This window comes from Anas platyrhynchos, chromosome 4 (genome assembly GCF_047663525.1).
Source record: "Anas platyrhynchos isolate ZD024472 breed Pekin duck chromosome 4, IASCAAS_PekinDuck_T2T, whole genome shotgun sequence".
NCBI lineage: Eukaryota > Metazoa > Chordata > Aves > Anseriformes > Anatidae > Anas > Anas platyrhynchos.
Window position 1 is genome coordinate 19,734,273 of NC_092590.1, and position 21,775 is coordinate 19,756,047.

The following is a 21,775-nucleotide window of genomic DNA, read 5'->3' on the forward strand; positions in this document are numbered from 1 at the left end:
AAGAAATCATATAAACCTCACACATATTTTTGTAATGCTGAAATGGAGATACATTTATATAACGCATTTTGTGCCTGTTAAACCAAATTGAAACAGAAGTGTTAGTACCTCCCATTACTGAAAGTCATCTTGTGTTTTTTGTTGTTGTTGTTTTCCCAAATATGAGAATATGAGAAATAAAATGAAGCTATAACGTCAGTTCTTCACAAGGTTGTTAGGAAGTTTCTATTTGATATTGCCACTACTTATCTTAATTATCACCTATTACAACTGCATTTTTATTTTTTTTTCTTTTCCCCACACTTTATTAATTATCTGGGTTCCTCTCTAGAACAGTACTCAGTTATATATATAATAGCACATTATAGCCTGGCATTCCTAGAGCAAAATTGTAAATGTGTTTACTGCAGTTTTAAAAAGAAATTCTGTATAATGAGGGAGATGGTGAATGCACAACAATACTTTTGTCTCTTAGGAATATTCTCACCTTCAAGTTCACATAGCAGTTAATTTAGCAACAAAATGGATGCAGATGTATTTCACCTCTTAACTGCAATGACGTTTGTATGTATGATCTCTATTTGTCACCAGAAAGACAACATGCTTTATGCAAGTAAAGGACAAGATATTATAGCATGTTACATTATGCTAAAGCTGGCCAAAATAAACATCTTTTCTCAAAGTAAGACACAACAGGTTTTGCAGGCAAGAACCACAAGAGAGGCGCTATTACCTTACAGAGGCTGTGGGAAGAGGGTTTATGGTAAGTTTTACTTACTACTAGGTCTACCACTCCATATTCAAGATTGGACTGACCTTGTCACAGAGTAATTTGTCAGTGCTAGTCTCAACAGTCACCAAGGAGCAGTATTAGGAATCCGATTACAACCACAATTCAGATTACCCAGCAAGCCTCAAAACAGCCAAGCTATGCCATGACTCTTGTGGCATAACCCTAGGCTAGTGTTTGCTCTTTTACTGTTGGTGAGTCAAAAGAGACTCAAAAATCACTCTGCAATACACCTATCATAAATTCACCAGAAGGCTTAAGCATTTTTAATTGCCTTGCTGCTAAGCAATGTCTGGCAAAAAGCACAGAAGGGCTTAATTTCTGCATTAAAAATCTGTGTGGTCAGCTGCCAGAGAAACCTGTTGCTCATATCCTCTTAGAAACCAAGCTGCATTATATTCAGGTGCTTTCAGAATAGAATACTGAACACCAGGCACCACCAGGACTGTCAGGTCTAGGGAACAGAATGTCAGGCAGTTTGACAGCTGTCTTGAAATCACTTTTTTTTACTTTAGCTTTTTTTAAGTTAAAATTACAGAAATAACATATTTCCTATGTCCAGCTATGAACAAAAGACCACATTAGAGATAGTTTAAGAAACAAAAAGAAATCCTTTCTTAATTTGCATGTTCTTCAGACCATGTCTAAGAGTTATTTTCCTGCGTTATTCAATTAATTATTATAACGATTAGCAATCCAGTCTTCCAGCTCTCACTGATAAGATCCTCATTTGGAAAGACCTCTGTTCTTATATTTTTAAATCTTCCAAATAAACGTATTTCCTTTAAATTCAATCTTCCTGGTCCTTTACTCTCACTCTGCCCTTCAGACATCTTAGCACAGTAAATAGTGTTGTTGATTTTTTTTTTTTCTTTTCATCAGGGTACTCACTCTGCCCTTTTCCTTTCAAAGGTTTTGTATCAAAAGTTCCTCTTTATGTCTATGCTATTTTTTCACATAAATACTTTTCCATAATGAAATTGTTCTGAGAAACTTCTAGTTTAGCTGTCATAAAGAAAAAAAAATTCATTAAAGGTTTAAGTTCAGAAGCTCTAATTGGTTTTCAGCTTTCATCCTAAACCTAAATATAAACTGGGTAGGCAAGACCAAGAATTAAAGTGAGAAGAAAAAAACCTGCAACTATAAAAAGCCTGAAAACAATCCTGACAGCTCAAACATGAAACAAACTCGTTGATAAATATTCTTTCTGCACAGTATGCTTTATCTACTGGGTTTTCTCTACTCCACACTGTGAGTGTAAAAACAAATTTAAAAAATCGTCCATCATTTGGTAATTCTACTAAGATAAAAATAGCAAAAATAATGCAGCTGGTTTGCTTGATATGAAAATAAATATTTCAAGAAAAAGTGTTTCCCTTTGATGTTTAATGAGAAAAGACTTTCAGATGAAACTACCAACTCCAACTCATGCTTTTGACCATAAACTAGGAAAAGAAATTTTCAAGTAAATCTAGCCTTCTGCTACCACCAGTATTTTGCTTTGTTGATCTTGGATACATCTCGTGTCTTGGTATGTGGTATCTTGGTACTTTGAAAGCTTTACATGTACTGTATCTAGACCGTGGACAACCGTAACACACTTTCTTTGCAGAAAGTGATGCAGAAAAAGGACATGAAAAGAGCACTATTTCTAGTTACACTGTAAGCGATGTAAGCTATGGTACTTGCCTGTCACTTTTATCACACTATCAGATTGTTTTTGGAATAAGGATGGGAAAAATCTTAAGGGAAACGTCTCCACTTGAGCTAAATGACATTTTGGAATTTGTAAAGAAATAAGACTGTCTGGAAGAACTGGAAGACATTTTTGTGTGCGTGAGTGTATGTGTTATGCACAATTGTACAATATGAAATTATAATTTTAAAAAGACAAAACTTTTGGAAAAAATAATAAAAATTAGAAATGATGGACAATGAAATGAATGAGAATGCCTTTTAGGAATGTGTCAAGCATAAAATATATGCTACTAGATTCATTTATAAGCACAGCAGAAAAGTAAAAGATAAATTATCTGCAAAGAATTTAAATACTTAATAGGAAGAGGTCTTTTTAAAATTATTTATAAATTTAAAAAGAATGGGAATGATAATTACTACAGAAGGAAAAACCAAGTGACTCAATAAAATCTCAGCCATGATCCAAGATCCTAACAGCTATTTATTACTCCAGTCTTTCAATGTTCCTCATTGTTTTTTAGCTTCAGTGTACAACTCATAGGACCAAAATTCATTCTACACATGCGTTGTAGGATCAGTGTCAGAATGCTTGCAGATTCAAATCCAAAGGATAGACAATGGAGTTCTGGAAAAGGTAAATGTGTTCATATCAGTGAGATAATTAAAATGACATACCATGAGTGAGAAAAATTTATAACAACCTGTGTCATTCATAGTTGCTACAAAAAGCAAGCAAACAAACAAACCAACAAACAAAAAAAAATAGCAAACCTGCAGAAATACAGACTAGTTAACTGATGAGTCCAGTCTAAGTACAAAGCTCTGATGAACTTAGAAGTCAATTTAATTCATTTGCTCAAGGCTCATTCTTGTTTCTAAACAATTAAGAGGAAAGCCCTAAACTGATGTCAAGCTCCAGGTTCCTTTCACTTGATGGGGTTTTGCAAAGATGGAGAAGTTTTATATTTGCTTTAATAAAAAAATTCTATAGGATTAATTTACTGAAAAGAATGTTTGCGATCACAATGTTTTGAAAATGAATACGGTAAAATACATCTTGGTATTTTAATTACAGGTTTTGCATGGGCAACTAAATTCCAAGGATTAAACTTATCCAATAACGAAACAAACATACTTGTAATGCATGTCAAAATAACTTGCATTTTGCATCCTAAAAGGTCACAACAAAGTAATCATGACCAAAGCACCATCATGAATTATTTACTCAAACAAGAATTAAAAACTAGAGAAATGCACTATGTTTACATGTTTCACAATGGAAAACTCACACATTTCTGCAGTGGAACTGATTAACATGACTTTAAAAAAGTATATTACTTCTATTGTTAGGAAATTGTTTGAGCCTGGCGTTATTCATACATTTAAAGAAAGAAGCTATGCTGTCAGGGGTTCTTAGATCAGTCCCATGACTATAAAATTATTGTCACTGTTGTGTTCATCTTATCGTGGCCTAAATAACCAAGTAACTCTCAAATCTAGGAATTAAATTCTAAGAAAGAGGAAAGAATAAAGAGAAGAATTCCTTAACAGAACTGGTCAGTTGAGATCTAAAACAACTGAAAGGTGTTCTCCAAGAAAGATGCTTGGTCTGATCTGGAAAGTCCCTTCAGGGGCTACACCAATCCAATTTCCAGTCTCAAGACCATATATGCTGGATGGTGCCGTTAGACTTCAAGCAAGGGAAAAACTTATTTGTAACCATGTATAGTATACTGTTTAGACTTACCTTAAGATGCTTGTCTGATGATCAGATCTCATAAGGAGGAGGCTTGCCACTGGAGCAGTGCCTGCTGTGAAAACCTGGTTTGGCTGACAGAATAGTTTGGAATAGGAATGGTAGTAGGTAATGAAGTTCTATTCTATCTGAAAGACTTGTGCTCATCTCAACAACAACTCTTCTAAAAAACGAAAGCATTCACAAGGTAAAGAAATAAAGCTGTAAGTAACAGAAATAATCAAGCTGTCAGTAGACTGATAATAGACGCTAGACTGAATAGACTTGTCAAATAGTCAATAGACTTGTGGGTGAGATGGGAATGCTGAAGGACTTCATTGGAACAAGGCAGAGCAACAGCGTTAAGCCTAGATGAAATGGTGCAGACATTCGAGTTGGTAAGCTTCTAGCCTGTCCCTGAAAGCCCGTCTCTGTCTCATATGCTGAAACGCAGCAGGGAAATCCAATAAAGTAGGTGCTGGCCGTACAAACAATACTTGCTGGACCTTGGTGCAGAGCACATAACCTTCCTTCTATAGCAGGAGAGCTATCCCAGTTCTCTGAGAGTAACCCATTATGCTATTTACAAAGAGACATCAGTATTGCTATAATTAACGACAAGGAAAATCTTAAGAAATTAATTAAATTATTTGCTATTCTTTTACATTGCAAAATAGAATAAGGGAAATTATAGTTAGTTTGAACAAAAATACATTCAAAAGTCAAAATGAGTGCTTTGTAATTTATAGGCTTCATGAATGATTAGCAGAGAGAGAAATGGGTAGAGCTGGGTGCAAATGCATATACTGATTTTTTTTTTTGTACACTCCCAGCTTGATTTTTTCAATCAAATGTTTTATTAAATATAAAAAACCTTAAAGAGCATAATTAAAACTAACACGTTAGTTAGAATTATTCTAGTGTAAATTTCAACCAAAATTCTGACTCTTCTATGAGTATTGTAGGTAGAACAGCAGAATACTGTTATACTGCCATCTTCTAGACATTACTGAAACCTAAATGACCTTGCTAAATTGTCTGCAACACTCACTGTTTCACAGTAAAAGCTCACATAATTTACTATTTTCACATTTTCTATAAATTGCTAGTAAATAATATGGACACCCCATGTATCAACTTTAAATTATTCTCCCACAAAAATATTCCTGTTTTTTAATGGAAAGGATTTTTTTTTTTTTTTTTTTATAATTAATGAATAAATTCAAGTGGGAGGTAGGGTTCGTTTAGTTTGCTCTGATAAATAAGAGCTCAGCAAAGCCCAAAACATTAGTCATAATGTATTAAAATGAGATAATAAATAATATGAAGCAGTTAAAATTATTTAAAATTAAAAGATTCTATGTGGATTGTAGAACTACATGCAACATTTAAAATTAACACAAAGAAGATTTATTTTAAACAAGCAGAGACTTGTGAGAAGTGTGCTAGTAATAGCTGCAAAGAGTAAGACACTGCTGCTAAGTTTACAAAGAAGGAATTTTATTGAATTCTTATTAGTTGGTTTGTTACTGAAGATAAAAGATAATAATAATAAAAATTTGATCTCCTCTAAGGCTTATTCTTTGCTGTGATCATTAAGTTCAAAACTAAATCAGGATCAACCATGTCATCCTCAACAGCTGTTGGCATAATTATGTGGAACAAAATGATAAAATTCTACATTCTCTGCAGCTAAATTACTCCAGTGTTTCACTATTTTTTTTTATTTTTATTTTTTGCATTAAAAAGACTTTTATTTTTACAGATAGAGAGGATTCCTTGTTTTTCAATAGGCTGATTTTCAAGGCCTCAAGACTGTTATCATATTCCCTTTGATACTTTTTTCTTCAAGCTGAACAGCAACATCAACAACTAATCAATCTCATGGCTTTGGATTTTGTCCAGTTATTTACTGAACAATGGTTATGCCAAACTGGGCAAAATGCTTTGGATAGGACCTTGCCAGTGTAGAATTAATCAAATCTTCAGGCTTGTTTATACACTCCAGCATGATATTTGACTTTCTTGCATCACATGATCTCAATTCATCTTGCGATGCAAAATTCTTCCTAACTTTTTTTTGAGGATTCCTGTAAGTCTTACAAATTCTCTGCAATTTCAAATCTGACCACCAGAAGTCAATTTAATTTTGCTTTGTCATTGTGTTTTCCTGTAACTTTCAAAGAGGGGATGTTCTCTTAACACGGTGGCTGCCCTACCAGAGTTTTCCTTCCCATGGATTAACTACACTTCTTACATTACTTTTTCAAGACTGTGTCATCCTTATAATCCATAAATCTTTTGTATAGCCTGCATTTTTACCAATATTTTTCCTAAAAGATGCACGTCTCAGTAGTCAAAACAGACAAGAGGCCCCCAAGCATTCTAAAATGTTATTGCCAGATCCTGTGCATTAGACTTTTTTTTTATTATTATTTTTATTATTATTTTTTTCACTTATAAAAAAGCTTCTCCTGTATAAACTTTTTTGGTATTCTTGTCAATATTACCACATGCCCTTTCATTATTACCTTTACATTATTATCTTCACCCTTTCATTATTACCTATGAGAACTAATTCCATGTGCGTTCTGAACCTCAGAGCAGTTATACATTCTTTAGATGCATCCATTTCTGCTTAAATATTAAGGGTTTTGCTTTTATGAGATGATTCCTATCACATACACTTTTATTTATTTATGTTGATTTTTGCTAGTCTTATTTCTGGAATTTACATTACCCATTCGGACTCCTTATACACTTTTATCTATAATTCTGTCTACACTTCATCTTTATACATACTTATGCACTTTAGTACTTTCTGCACTTTGTGCAAACTCATGTTGTTCTATACTTTTAATTCTAATATTTATTCAAAGGCTTATATACATTGATGATATTTTACTATATCCAAAATCATGGCTTATTATGTTTGTGTCTTGGTGTGCTGAATTTAATGCTGTCAGACACTGTGAAATGTAAACTTGTCATTAGCCACAATGAGGACAGGAATTTACAGTCTCAATGTAGGCTGAAGGCTGCAGGCCATATTTTTATAAGAGATTTGATTTTATTTTTCTGGAATGGCTTCCTATGAGTGAAATTATTCCAAGCTTATAGGAATTTGCTGTAAATAAGCTTTGAGATGTATTGCAGAGAAAAAATTTGAATCTACATTTTTCAAAGCTCTGCCTGCATACCTGGTTTATAAATATCTATGGATAATAGTGAAGTCCGAAGTGTTACTGGTGGATTCTCCTCTGAGTAAAGCTTTGTTTTGAACTGTGATTGCCATGGATTCAAAAAGTACCTTCCTGTGAATACTTCAATAATGTGATGCAATGTGTCATGAACCAAAGTCAGAAATACAAATTACAGACTATGCTGCTAACAGCTTAGCAGCTTTTCCATATCAGAAAAATATGTATATATATAGTTTTCATTTATTCATCTTACTGAAATCATTGTTTGTACATATATAAAGAAGAGAGACAAAGATAACCCTGCAGTATGTCATATTTTGAACATTTAAGGTAAAAAATACAGTTAAACTTTGAACACAGAAACGTGCCTATTCAACAACAAAACACTCCCAATAATCTATATGTCTTTGTTCTAGAATCAACTCAAATTTCTGTATTTATCCTTTCAGTTGCTTTCTACCTAAATTTAGTTCGTTGACATACGTTTTGGAAGTATAGTATATGTTATGACATATTCTCATATGATTGCACTATGCGATTTATGCCTACTAACTACATTAGCTCATAGTGAACGCTGGATAAAAATTTTGCCATTTAGATAAGCCCCCCTCCTCCTTCCCCCAAATAAAAGCCACTCTATAGTGGCTTCACATAGGATTCAGAGAAAACAAAGTGCAGTTCAGACAGGTATTACATGAAGCACAGTAAGAGGAACTACTGTGTAGTTTTTTGGAAAAAGTTAGATGTTAGCAATATTTCCTAAAATATAATAGAATTCCTCTTGTTTCAAAAGCTTCACAAATTGAAATTTAAATGAGCTCCTCTTCCCAGCATTTAACTAGAATACTGTTCCAGGACAAAGCAAGGTATTTTTGGTCTGCACTTTCATTATTATATTGTTTCCAAATACCCTTTTGGTCGAACCTAAATCATATAGTGCTTTGCAGCCTGACCCTTATGTTCAACACTCCTTTTTCCCTTTTTCCTTTTTTTTTTTTTTTCCTTCCCAGGCAGTAATGCAGTAATAAATCACAAGAAAGTATTTTAAGGCAAAAAAAAAAAAAAAAAAAAGAAAAAAAAGAAAAAAAAAGTGAGAATGCAGGAGCTCCTTTATGATTCACCATTCCCTCCTGTGAGTAGCTATAGTTAAAAATAGAGATGGGTCTGACTGCTGTAATTTAAATGTGCATTTTCAAATCTACCTAAGCCTAAGGGCATGCAAGTGTCAAGTTTAACTCAGGTTTTTAGAGCTGAAATGTTACTACAAAATCTGAATCCAATTCATATCCAGTTCCTTTACTGAACCCTTCTGAATGTTTAGTGTTTGTTTCAAAATTAGTTGGCTTGGTCTGGTTTAAGAATTACTTCAGTTCACTAATAATGGGACAATTTTCTCCTGGACTCTAACACTTATACAGACCATGTAGACTTGCCTGTTATCATGCCATTCAGATCCATGAAAACTGGAATTGCTGTAAATTACATCTCTGAACTCTGGCACAGTCATTCAACAGGGAATGTGCAATATGACTGGGGATATGATTACACCTATTGGAAGTTTTCTCTAAAAGTCTTCATTCTTAGATTGGCAACAAATATCCAATACCTTAAGCTTGATGTCAAAGGTTTAACCAGAAGACAGATTCAATCTGGAAGTTCGAATCAGTCTTTTGATCAATATTGTCATGTATTCCTGTACTCGATCTGAGCAAATAGTCTCTTCACTAACTAAGGGAAGCTGCTGGCTAATTTCTGCCAGCAGCTTTGAATGAAACAGGTTATAGTCCAGTTTTTTTTTTTTTTTTTTTTTTTTAACTGATAATATTTCCTCTCCCCACTCCCACACCCCACCCCAAAAAAACAGTTGAATATGGAAGGATGGAAAAAGAACCATTCAGAAAGAACAGGTTACAGAAAAAATGACTCTCCGGGTAGCCAGGCAGGGGATGATTTTCCTCTACCTAAACATCAGGAGAGGGCTGTTTTGCTGTTTTGTTTTGTTTTTAATCTTTTCCATTCTTTTACCTGAGTATATGCTGTCTCCGTCAATAGAGCACGACCTTGAAAATTTCTCAATAGAATGGCTGTAGCAAACTGACTGTATTTTCCTGGGCTGCCAGGTCCACAGAGCTGTCTGCACATTTATCTCCTTTTGGATCTACTTCCTCTGCAGAGAAACTTCTTTTATTAAGTCCAGTCACTATGTTCCTTAGCATGTTTTTCTTAAACTGACAAAAGTAAAAATCTTTTTCTTGCAAACAAATTGCCATTATCCTTAGGTAACTGCAGATCTCCAACAATCTACATATGCACTTGCAGGCTGATGTAAGCACATACTGACTGCAATCTGAGATGGCTGGGGATGCGTTCTGTGTTCAACAAGAAGGTAAAAATGTATCCAGGCACTGTCCTGGATAAGTGATTTATTTATTTAGTTTCACCACTTTTAACTTGCCTACAAAACTTTCTGTTTTGGCATTCACGTACATCTGCAAGAAATCAACTCTACAGTTGCTCCTTGAAAGGAATGCCCTGAAAGGTTGCTATGTTGCCAAGTTTTCAGACTCCTGCAGTAATAATACCTTTCAATCTGATCTCTTACACAGAAAAGTCTGGAGATGAAGTGATTCCTTGATATCTAAATAAGCTTATCTGAAATCTTATTCACTCAATACTATGTACAACACAATACTACATTTTGCGGTACACATTATTATGCTCATAACTGGGGAATTAGAAGTTCTATATATGCAATGCATTTTTGTTAGACAGATGCTGATCCTAGTTTATTCAGTTGTCAGGATCCTGAGAGTCTGGCATATCTACTTAAAGTTTTAAGTTTTTACTTCAACATCAAATACAATAGTTCTACTATGGTCACTTACAATTTGGCTGTGTAGGCAAGCTTAAAGTGATTAAGTGTTTCTCTTCATCTTGTTTAAATTCATACTACAAGCTCCATCTGTCCTGAATGACAATCTACCAACTGAACATGGCAAATCCAAGATCTTCTTTCTCTTTCATACCAAAATTCCTAGCCAGACTCTGAAGGAACTAGATATACGTCTACTGTCATAACAACGTACATCAAATAAGCATTTATTTTTCTACATTTCAGTCCTTGTAATAAATATTTTATTTCTATCTTTCCAACCTAATTTGTAATTCATATATATTTCCTCATATTTCTGTCATATTTCCTTTTTATAGCCATAAGCCATATTTCTACTTTATCATTTCATTTTAACTGCTCTGGAAGACCCTTCTATATTTCAGTTGCCTGCAGACTCACAGTCCTACAACATAATCTTAAAATCAAAACTGAGGCACTGATACACTTACCTGCATGTTAATTCCAGATATTATTAGAATATTATTAGAACGTAAGTATGGAGGTATATTCTGAAGTTTTTCTTGACACATCAAAGCTCTGATCTTTAATCCAATGGAGCATATAGATTTGATCAAAACCATGCTGAATCCCTTATAATTACAAACTTTAATTTTTATAAACTGTAATGTAAAACAAACAAAACCAAAAAAAAGTGTAATGAAAATTATTGGCAGCACTTCATAGATTTTTCCCTGACACTACACTGGTGTCAAAATAGATTAAACCTACATGTGCCCTACTATTAATCTCAGATGGTTTCCATAAAAACTGAAGTATGCCTCCTCCCATCTTCCTCTTACTTCCATCGTTCTACATAACTTCACTATTTGACAAGGCTCATATGAGGTCGCAATGGTCTGCAAACTTTTTCAACCATGTGCAAGCCTCAATGCTATTACAATTCTCACTCTTCAGGTAGGTATAGTAGCTCACAGAATACAGACATGGAGCTACAAATATCTGAAAAGTTTGGTGTTTCAATAAATAATGGAAACAGTTGTACTGTATAGAGCTACTACTAAAAGCTTGGTAAAACATTAACTAACAAGATTTAATTAGCTTCTTTAGTTTTAGAGGAAAATATTACTGATAAAATATTAATTATCATTGTAATAAAATTCACATTTATCCAGGAATGACTTGTGGTTCTGTGCTAAATCAGATCATACTACTCAGATAAGCAGCAATAAGAGATGAAGGAAAATAAGCCAGCAGTTCAGAAAGTAATAGAAAACAAAATAAACTACTTCTTCATAAAAGTTAATAGCGTTTCCCAAACAATCTAGCCCGTGTTATTTAGAAAAGGTTTGTTTGTGGCCTCTAGAAAACACAAATGGATTTGACTGCAGAACAGCAATAGCTTCCAATGAAAACCTGGTTTATTTTGTAAATCCATTTTTGCCTTGACATTATTAATAGAAAAGCAACAAGTGCAAGTGCAACATATTTATATCTGTAAGAAATCAAGTTACCATATTGCTCTGGTATTGTGCTAGACATACAGCCAAATCTCAATATATGCTTGTATACCCACCTGTGCCACCAATGCAGTGTTTTCAACTTCTTCTACAAGAACAACATATAAAAAAGATCATACTGCAATTAAGAGAAATATGAAACAGATAGCTAGAGCAGAAAATTTTGCATTAAGATAACAGAAGTCGAAGAGATACTCTTGCTCTGTAGTTTCAGAGGGAGCCACTTATTTCTGCTTATCTCCCTGCTCTTTGCCAATGTGCTTATTTCATCATGCCTTTCTCTTCCCTTTTTCAATGAGAAGAGCTTTCAAAAGTTGTATCATTATAAGGAAAAGCAGAATTAGAAGGGCCCAAAAACATCTTTGTAGAAAACTTGAAAAGAATGTGGTTAAATTTTCAGAATTCAAAGTAAAAAGGTTGTAGAAGTTTGTGATATCACATAAATAATTCTTTTATGTGGGGGTTGTAATTTGAGATTTAATTTTTAAGAATTATTCATTCTTCTGTAAGTAGAAATTGTTATTTCTTCAATTGGAATACTGATTTCAGTTTACTTTTGTAGCCTCTTATTCACCCTGGTAATTACTGTTAAGGTAAACTGTTAGAATCAGTCCAAAACCACTGTCACATAGAAAAACTTTGGATAGGTAGCCTTTAAAATGTTTTTATTCACAAGGTTACTAATGACCACCATTTGAAGCAAATTTGTTTTTTCAATGATGGTTTACAGTTTGATATCAAAAAGGAAAAGGTGAACCTTTAGATTTGCTGTAATTACTTACATGTAAGTAATGAACTATCTTTCTCCTTTCCTTGAATGATAAAGTAGAAAAAAACTAACAGATAAAGGAAAAAATAAAATTAATGTTAAAAGGAAGAATAAGCGGAAGTCTAAATTCATCAGCCAATTGCCTAATTTGAAAGAGATAATTTAGGAAGATATAAATTGCTGCAACATCTCTTAAACAAAATAAAAGTACTATTTCTGACTGTATTTTTCTTATCTTGGAAATATAAATATATCTGTATTACTAGCTTATTTCTTCTGTATTCTTCTCCCTGGAATAGACTGACTGTATGAAAATTGACAAAAACAAAAATGCTACAAAATGAATGAGAAGATGTAAATTTAGTCCTTCATTTACTTATTAATCGAGAATTTCTTATACTGCCTTATGAAAGAGTATTTTTTTAGAGCAGTGCAATACAAAAGCATCTTTCTAAATTGAGAAGTCTGACATTGCCATAGTAGTATATAAATGCCCATAGAATGGACATGCTTATGAAAATTAATTATCAGGATGCATCATTTATTAGACCCACTCGGTGAAGTGTTTCCAAAGAGACACTTTTCACAGCTAGGCAAGAAAATAAAGAAAAAAATAAGAAAAAGTTGTCATTGTAGTATTATAACTATATGTGATAGTTTTATCCCCAAATAACAGCTTATTTTTGCTTTCTGATACACATATTTTGTTTTCTCTGCTATTCCACAACTCTTTTCCTTTATTCAGCCCAAGGTACCATGATTATCAAAACACACACTTGAGAAAAATGCACTGAAATAAAACCTCACCTATGTTTGACATTATGATGCCTTGCCACATTTCATTAGTCATATCGTCATATAGAGTAATGCAGTCTGATTGATGCAACTCACAGGGACTCATAATCTTTCATGTATTTGCTGAAGAATGTAAAGGTATCATAGAATCTTTGGACAGAATTCAAAGAATTAGAAATAAAGGTTTTGCTATTTTATCTTCCCATGAAGATAAGATTTTTATTTTACCCCTCCGGGAGATGTTTTTAAAATAACTTTCTTGAGATTGCATGCATCATATAACTTCTAGTCTCCTCCTGGAAATCCATTTTAAATAATTTCAGCTTTAGACTGAAGTAAACAGTAAAGCGTTTTACAGCTCATTACAGCTTTAATATTTGGCTGGAGATTAGTACTTCTGCTGAAAAAGGCATTTTAGGGATACAGAAATTGGGATATGAGAGATTTCTGTGTAAGCCTTTCAGAAATGCTCATGTATCTAATACTCTTCCTTTCTGTAGAATAAATGTTTTTTTCTCTTAAAAGATGATGGAAGGGCTAACATAAGCTGGACTCTATGGATCTAAAGCATAAAATTTTGAAACTAACTTTTTGTAGCCTACTTATGAGATAGTTTACCAACGAAATCTGATTTTAAGACATCAAGATGATTATCCAGAGATAAGAAAGAATGATCCTAACTTCATTAAACTATTTTTAAATACATCAGAAGACAATAATTTTCAAGAGATTTAAAAAAAAATAAATTACTCTTTCAAATTACAATTACAAAATACCTTAACATATTTTTTTGAAGAAAATGCCATAAATGTCAGACATTAGGCTATTTAAATGACATATAATTTGTATTTAACTCTTTGACTTAAGTGAACATACTTAGAAACTAGTAAATCTTCCAATATGCGATAGCCATTTTTTTTTTTTTAATATTTAATTGCTGCCTAAATATTTTGCTTTCTCTTTCCCTTTTTTACCTTTTTCTTGTGGGCAAGAAATTAATGTCTATGCCTACATTTTTATAACCTTAAAATAACTAATCCTAACATTTGTTTATTTTTCATCCTAACTACAATGTGAAAAACAATTATTTGTACAAACAACTCTAGTACTAAGTTTCTTTGGTGGGAGTCAACTGGTACACAGCAATCCCTGAAACTCAAATGGTTATATGAAAGCAACGTTAACTTAGACCTTCCTAGACTTTTTTTTTTTAAATTGTTTTTTCTTTTGCGCTTAATATAAACATACATACGGTCAGGTGTAATTCTAGAATTAAGGAGAAAAACCCTGTTCTTTTCACAAGGAACAATCTTATATGCCATATCAAGCATCACTAAACAAATTTTGATTAGTTCTACTTTCTAATACCACTGAAGTCAGCAGGTGCTGTGGGTACTCAAGTATGGCTGCTGAAGATGGTTTTGAAGTCTGATTAAAAAATTTGCCATGACATCTACAACATATGATCATATTTCTTAATGTCAGGAAATCTAATCCTCTGTGCTGTTTGTAAGATGTTTTAATTTGTAACTTATTGCAGACACTTTGGAATCCCCTGTGTCAACTGTATGTTTAAGATTAACTTTCTCAGAACTTAATACTCTGATCAAGTTTGAACCCTAGGAGGGTTCCAGTATGACTCTCTCACATTACTTCTCATGTTATTCTCTCACGTTTTATTATTAAACACATTATTGTAAAATTACTATGAAAAAATGCTGAGTCAACAAAACATTAATTTCTGCTTCCCCTAAAACCACATTTAGTAAATAGATGAAAATCACTGTATTGGATACTGCGGCATCAGTAAGCTGCCTGTTTGTGAACGTCATTTCTTTTAGTTTAGCAGTATTAAAAAGATTGTTTGGCTACAGAGATAAACAGAGATCAGACAGGAATGAAAGGGTAAGAAAAATAATCCACAAATTCTGGCAAGCAACAATCTTATTTATTCTGAGGCCTATAAAAAAAGTTCAGTCTCAGCTTGACCCTGAATTTCCTGCTGTATTTTAATGCTTTATCTGGTGTTACATTAAAGTAGAACTACCTAATAATTTTATTAAAAGTCTTATTCTTGCTAGTAATGTTTTGCAGACCAAAAAGGGATCTTATCATAATCATCAAAACAAAACAAAAAACCAGAATCATCTTGTACTTTCTACACAATTGAACTTTCAAATTAGTAGGCTCATATTTCAAATTCCAAACTTCCAGCATACTCAAACACAGACTTGACACATCCATCAATGACGAAGCAAATTTAAATTTTGAATCTCATTCTAGACTGTGAGTAGATAGCTCAAGTCTTTTTTTTAGTCTTTTTTATTTTTATGTTGTTAATCAAAGTTTAAATATTTATCTAAAGCAAACCTAGTTGATTTTTGTTTTCATAAGTTAATATATTTCTAATATCAAATGGGTTACTGACAGATACATATACGTATGCATATTACAATAAGAATTGTATTTCTTTTTCTATTGAACAAATGTTGAAGTCAAGAGAAGATTTCTACTTACTACAATTCAGCTAAGACTCCTAAAGTAAAACTACATCTTTGATTCACACAAAAGTTAGACCTGATACTTTGAATACAGAAAAACCAAGAGTATTGGTATATAGCAATAATTTTTATCATTGTGAAGCCATGTTACCTAAGCAAATGGTATAACTATCACAAAACAATTCTTTACTAACGGTAACATATAAAAAGCAAATCACTGTGTTATGGGTAACGGGTGGTCCTCCACAGGTGGTCCTGTGGAGTTTAAGTTTAAATCTGTCCTTATAGCAATTCAGTTTTTAGATTATGCAATAGCTTTTGCTAGTCAAGTAATGGTCAAGTAATCTCACTGATGATGAGAAGACATTCTTCTCTCCAGTGGATGAAAATATTTGCAGATGACTGATAGATTAATTATTACTAAAGTGAGGAAAGGAAAATGCTAATATTCATTTAAATACCATAAAATTACCATACCTGTTACTTTCAGTCTGTCAGCTCCAATGACAATCTCATCTTCATCTGCAGAAAACAACACTCTTCCACCTTCACTTGACCTCACTTCAAATCTTTTACACTGGGCCTCCACAGCATCAGCTCCTGAAAGAAAGGAAGCGAATGTTTCATCTGAGATAATTTGTAAAAAAAGAAAAAAAAAAAAAAAAAAAAGAATTAATCAAGAATTTATCAGTATGTGTGATCCCTAAATGCATGGAGTACAAGAGCCTTAAGGGGATTTTATCAAATAGTGGTCTTATGTATATGTCTGGTAGATCGTTTGTATTATAAAATACAAACAGACATCTGCATTTCTGTCAGACAGAGATTTCTGGGCTTTGTTCAGTTTAAAGTGGAGCTTCTGGCCAACGAGAAAAAAAAAAAAAGGAGCCTACTCCAGGAAAATCAAATACTCAATGCAGCAGATAATGGTATTTTTCAGCCAGTTCTGTTGCTAACTTGAATGGCAAAAATAACAAAACAAAAACAAAAACAAAACCAACAAACAAAAAAACAACAAAAACCAGACTTTATAATTCATCTAATTTTATGAAATATAAGTTCCATATGTCTCAAAGCTTCAAAAATCTAAAATAATTATGAAATCAAACAGATCTATGAGACTGCATCTACAAGTGCAATAAAGAAAATTTGAAGATACCAAACTGTTTGAAATTTTGCAAATTTGCAATTTACATGTTTTATCCTTATTCTTCAGCGTTTTGCCTGTTTAAAAAAATATTTAAATTATTGAATTATTATATTAACTTTAATAAAATACATTAAATTATTATTGTTTAATTTTATTAATCACTGAAAGCAAAATTTGTGTTGAAAATTGAGGAACAATATACATCTGTAAGGCAAATTTCAGAATTTAAAGGAATACTTATCTGACATTTTTTTTCCCAATCCCTAATTAGATTTCTAACGTACACCTGGAACAACCCATCAGCACCAATATGTGAATATTATACAGAAAATATTGTAGACAAAGTATGTATGTCATTCTAGTCTATCAAACTGGCTCATAGGTTTACTTTCATAATGAACAAGTTTTCAGTTTTATATGTAAAAGTTCAATATCAAAATATATAAGGAATAAAATAATTGTGATAACTAACTTTGGATGAGGAACTGCAATAGCAGACCTTAATTTGCAGGATTGGCTATATATATAAAAACAACAACAAAAACAAAACACAAAAAAATCCTTCTACTAAGAAATGAATATATTTTAGCTGCTTGGCATTTGTACCTCTTCAGCATCACATTGCATATAAGCAGCCCTATAATGCAGCTAGCTCAAACTACCATTCCAAGATTAATTCTACTTTTTTTTTTCCTATGCTATAACAAAGTGGCTTTTACTTTATGTTGCAATCACATCTTAACAGTGCATCACTCATTATTACTTATCTCTGAAACAGTGGTTAGTGTCAAGCCACTTGAGAGATTTCTAACAAAAAATTAATACAGCTTAAGACAGTCTCTTTGATGCGGAACCAGGTGTAAATATTATGAAAATGGGTTTGAAAAGTTAAACTGCCTACAGAGTAATCAATGCTATCAAAATGGAATTCTATTTCATTACATTTTCATTTCCCAGTTGAAATATGAGTAAGCAGTTGCATGTACGATGTATTAGTGTATTACCTTCTCAGCTGTAAAGCAAATTGCTGTGTTGCAAAAACAGTTACAAACATTTGTGTCTCACAAAATATCTGAATCTTTAATAGTAGTATTAACAAAATGAAGAATCATCTCTCTGTGCATGAAGAAAGCAAACCTGAAATTTTTAGCTCAAACTTGTAGAGCAATCACATTATCTACTCTGCATGCTTGTTTTCAACTAATCCAGAATATTTTATCTGCTTTGATAATGAATATGTCAGTCCAGGGAAACATGCAAAAAAATCAAACTTCTAAATTCTGTTTGGAACGGTAATTTCTATCAAACACTTGGCCATCTGAAAAACTTACTGGTTATTCTAAGGATAAATGTACTTTATACTAGAGATGCAGTCCGCTTCTCTATAGCTTTAAACAGGATGAAGGCAAGACCATACAATATTTTCTTGTCCTCTCATATCCAGAAAAATTATGTACTTGTAATTTCATTTGTATAATGTTGAATTAAATTAAGAATCTGTAAAATTCCATTCATTTAAAGTATATGGATGAAGCATATACATTTCATGTTCATCCATACACCGTAGATACTAATGATTGTTTATAATACAGGCTTGTTGCACAGCAGCTGCATAACTGAAACTATTATTAAACTGGTAAAAGTGGTACAAAGTATAAAATTATTCATTTGAACTAGACTACGGTGAATATATGTTAAAAGAAAATGTTGGGCAGCACGTACAACATAGATACAGAGAATTATATTATCGTAACACAGATTAATATGTACAAAGATTAAATTTCAAGGCAGAAACTGTGTCTATTTTGAATTTGTATCATATCTAGCTTGATTATTTATTAAATAAGACCATAATAACAACCATAAAGAATGCATGCTTTAAAAATTTTGCTTTGTAAAGTCAATTATGACTTGTATGACTTTATTATTATTCAGGAAAAAACAAATTACAACCTGTATTTGGAGTTATAATAAGTACTACCAAGAATTTAGCCAGCTTAGAGTTTAGATATGATTACTAAAATCTGACTTTAAAGGCTGAAGCATAAATACTCCATTTACCAAATATGATTTAATTCTTATCAGGTTGAAAACTTGATTTGTATAAAACTATAATCATGCAATGGAAGTATAAATGGTTGTTGGTTTTATGCATAGGCAGGTGGTTTGTTGTTGCTGTTGTGGAAATTGCTGTTCATCCTGGGTAACACACAGTGGTTATTTTCACTGCTGGGAGAGAATGTACAGTCATTACAGCTTGCTGGCCAGTTCAGTTTTCCTCTACTGGCAGAGCTGAACTTCACAAATTTTGTGTTTATGCATATTTTGATTAACAGTGATTATCATGTGTATCATGTTTTGTGCTGTGGACAAGAATATCCACGTTTGGGGTTCTTTTTTTTTTTTTTTTTTTTTCCAGAATACTTTCCACACTAGTTTTTCCTTTCCAGTAGTTTTTCCTTTCCAGTTTTCCATAAAATGATGTGGCAGAAATAACAATACTTGTATGATACTTGTAAACATAAAAAGTGATGTAGAAAATCAGAATTGTGGGGACAAAGTCAGAAATGTGGGGACAAAACAGACAAACTAAAATCCATAATTTTCCTAATTGCACCCGTAGTTTCCACCCCAACATTACTTTAGACTTAGTTTTAATTTTTTAAGAATGTCTGAATATGAATATAAGAATATCATTTTAAACTAAAAGAGTTTAGGAACAGATTCTTTACTCAAAGGGTGGTGAGACACTGGTTCAGGTTGTCCAGAGAAGTTGTGGATGCCCCATTCCTGGCAGTGTTCAAAGGCCAGTCTGGATGGGGCTTTGGGTAACCTGGTCTGGTGTGGGGTGTCCCTGCCCATGGCGGGGGCGGGGGGAACTTTAAGGTCCCTTCCAACCCAAACCATTCTATGATTCTATGGGAATATTTCTCATTTAGCACAAAACAAAACAAAGCATTTGGGACATTAGATCTATATTCCAAGAAGATCTAAGACGAATATGTTCCGTCTTTCTCAGCAGCAAAACACTCCATTCCCACTCTCAACACCAAGAATTAAAATAGAAATGTTAACAACAGTGAAGTGTAAAGCTAACATTTTCTTTGCTTTATCTTGTGGTCTGTTTCCAGCCATCTACCTTGCATTTCCATTCATTCCCAACTTACTGAAACATAAGATGAAACTGAAATGTATGAGGAAAAGTAACTATCAACATTGTACAATGCAATGGTTCTTTGAAATAGGAATTAACATACAAACTATTTATACATTTAGTAAGACATCACAGTATGCTCTGCCATTAATTTTGCTTAATTTTGAGGTCTTAAAACGGTTGCAAAACAGCCTTAATATTAGCAATCATGGGGGAAAGAAGAAAACGTCTGAAAAGAATGTTTGGCAGAAAAAAAGTAGATTGTAGTTGCCACCATCTTTAAATGAACATATTAATTAAAATTAACCTCAGAGAGTATGCAGAGTTATCCTATCATGTGTAATAAACAAATGTGATCAAAGAACGCATGCTTTGCTGAATGCAAGGCTATCCAAACTGGAAATGCTGATCAGATCCAGTTATTCAGCCAGCTGACAAAGAGACAAATGGGTGCTGTGACGCTCCTGGACCAGGATCATCATATTCATGGAAAAACGACCTTTAGATCATCAGTGTTAAAAACCTAAAACCTGGTGAGTGGAAACACTCTGTGATTTCACTGAGTGAGATACAACTCATGTAATTGTAGAGATTATAGTTACTTAATTAGATTCACGTAACAGCCATGGGAGAAACAGACATTTGAGCATGTGATACATTTGGCCTCCTTCCGGCATTTACCTTTAGATAATATTAAATACATTAAAAGTTTTATTTTTTCTCTTTTGCTGATAAAGACATTCTGTGTGTTTACATTAGATGTAGATGAACGCTAGCAGTAGTGTCTGGTTTCTAAATCACCTTCCTTGTCCACCAGACAGACAACAAATTCAGATACAGAAATAGATAAAATTCAACCACATTAAATTAAATACAGAACCTAGAATTCAAAGCTAATTACCATGAGTTTATGAGCTTTGTAAATGCAAAACAATGAAATTCAATGTACTGTCTTCTGATTCTTCAGTGAAAAATGGGTTATTTAAACGTTTATTAAATACAGGATATTTTTGGATGACACAGTAAGGCAGTTTTATGAAAATGTGTTGATGCTTTTGAGATTGGAGATAGAAGAGATAAACCATTTTTAATAAAGATTCAACCCCCAGCCGGGTCTAAAACCAATATTTTTGAAATATATACATAGATAAAATTCTGTTAATATTCATAGGAATACTAGATATCATACTATTTTGGCCACCAGAGGTCTCAGATATTTTTCAGTGAATGCAAATGAAGGAATCACACCAGCTGAATAAAAGCATTGAGGAATTTGAATAAAGGGAGCTTTCAGTTGGGAGCAAGAGATGTGCACAAGCTAACATTCATGGCAATGAGAACATATTCTGTGTTCTGTTTGCTAAGAAAGGGAAGAGACTATCTTTGCTATATCAAAAAAGGGTGAAAGCGACCCTTCAAAAAACACTAAATGGCACTATCAGTTGTTCCTGGCCCTGCTATGGAGGTGTCAGAAGGCTATTGCTCTTATGAAAGGTTGACCTTTTAGGTTTTCCCCTGCTCAGACAAGGGAAACTTGAACAAGTGCCAGGCCAGAAATAATAACACACATACTGATCGTCTTGTTTAGAGACAGACTATAATGAATAAT

General features: G+C 33.0%; 1 protein-coding gene across 13 annotated transcripts in view; it reads right to left on the bottom strand.

Annotated features, from left to right (window-relative positions):
- SGCZ (sarcoglycan zeta) overlaps positions 1-21,775 on the bottom strand; it is a 444,851-nt gene that overhangs the window by 45,741 nt on the left and 377,335 nt on the right. For all 13 annotated transcript variants that reach the window (XR_011808957.1, XR_011808956.1, XR_011808955.1 and 10 more), the window contains one exon: positions 16,340-16,462. Coding sequence is in view for 10 of the 13 variants with exons in the window: in XM_072037142.1 (XP_071893243.1) it covers positions 16,340-16,462 (123 nt within the window). In the remaining 3 variants the exon portion in view is untranslated. The remainder of the gene's footprint in view (positions 1-16,339; positions 16,463-21,775) is intronic.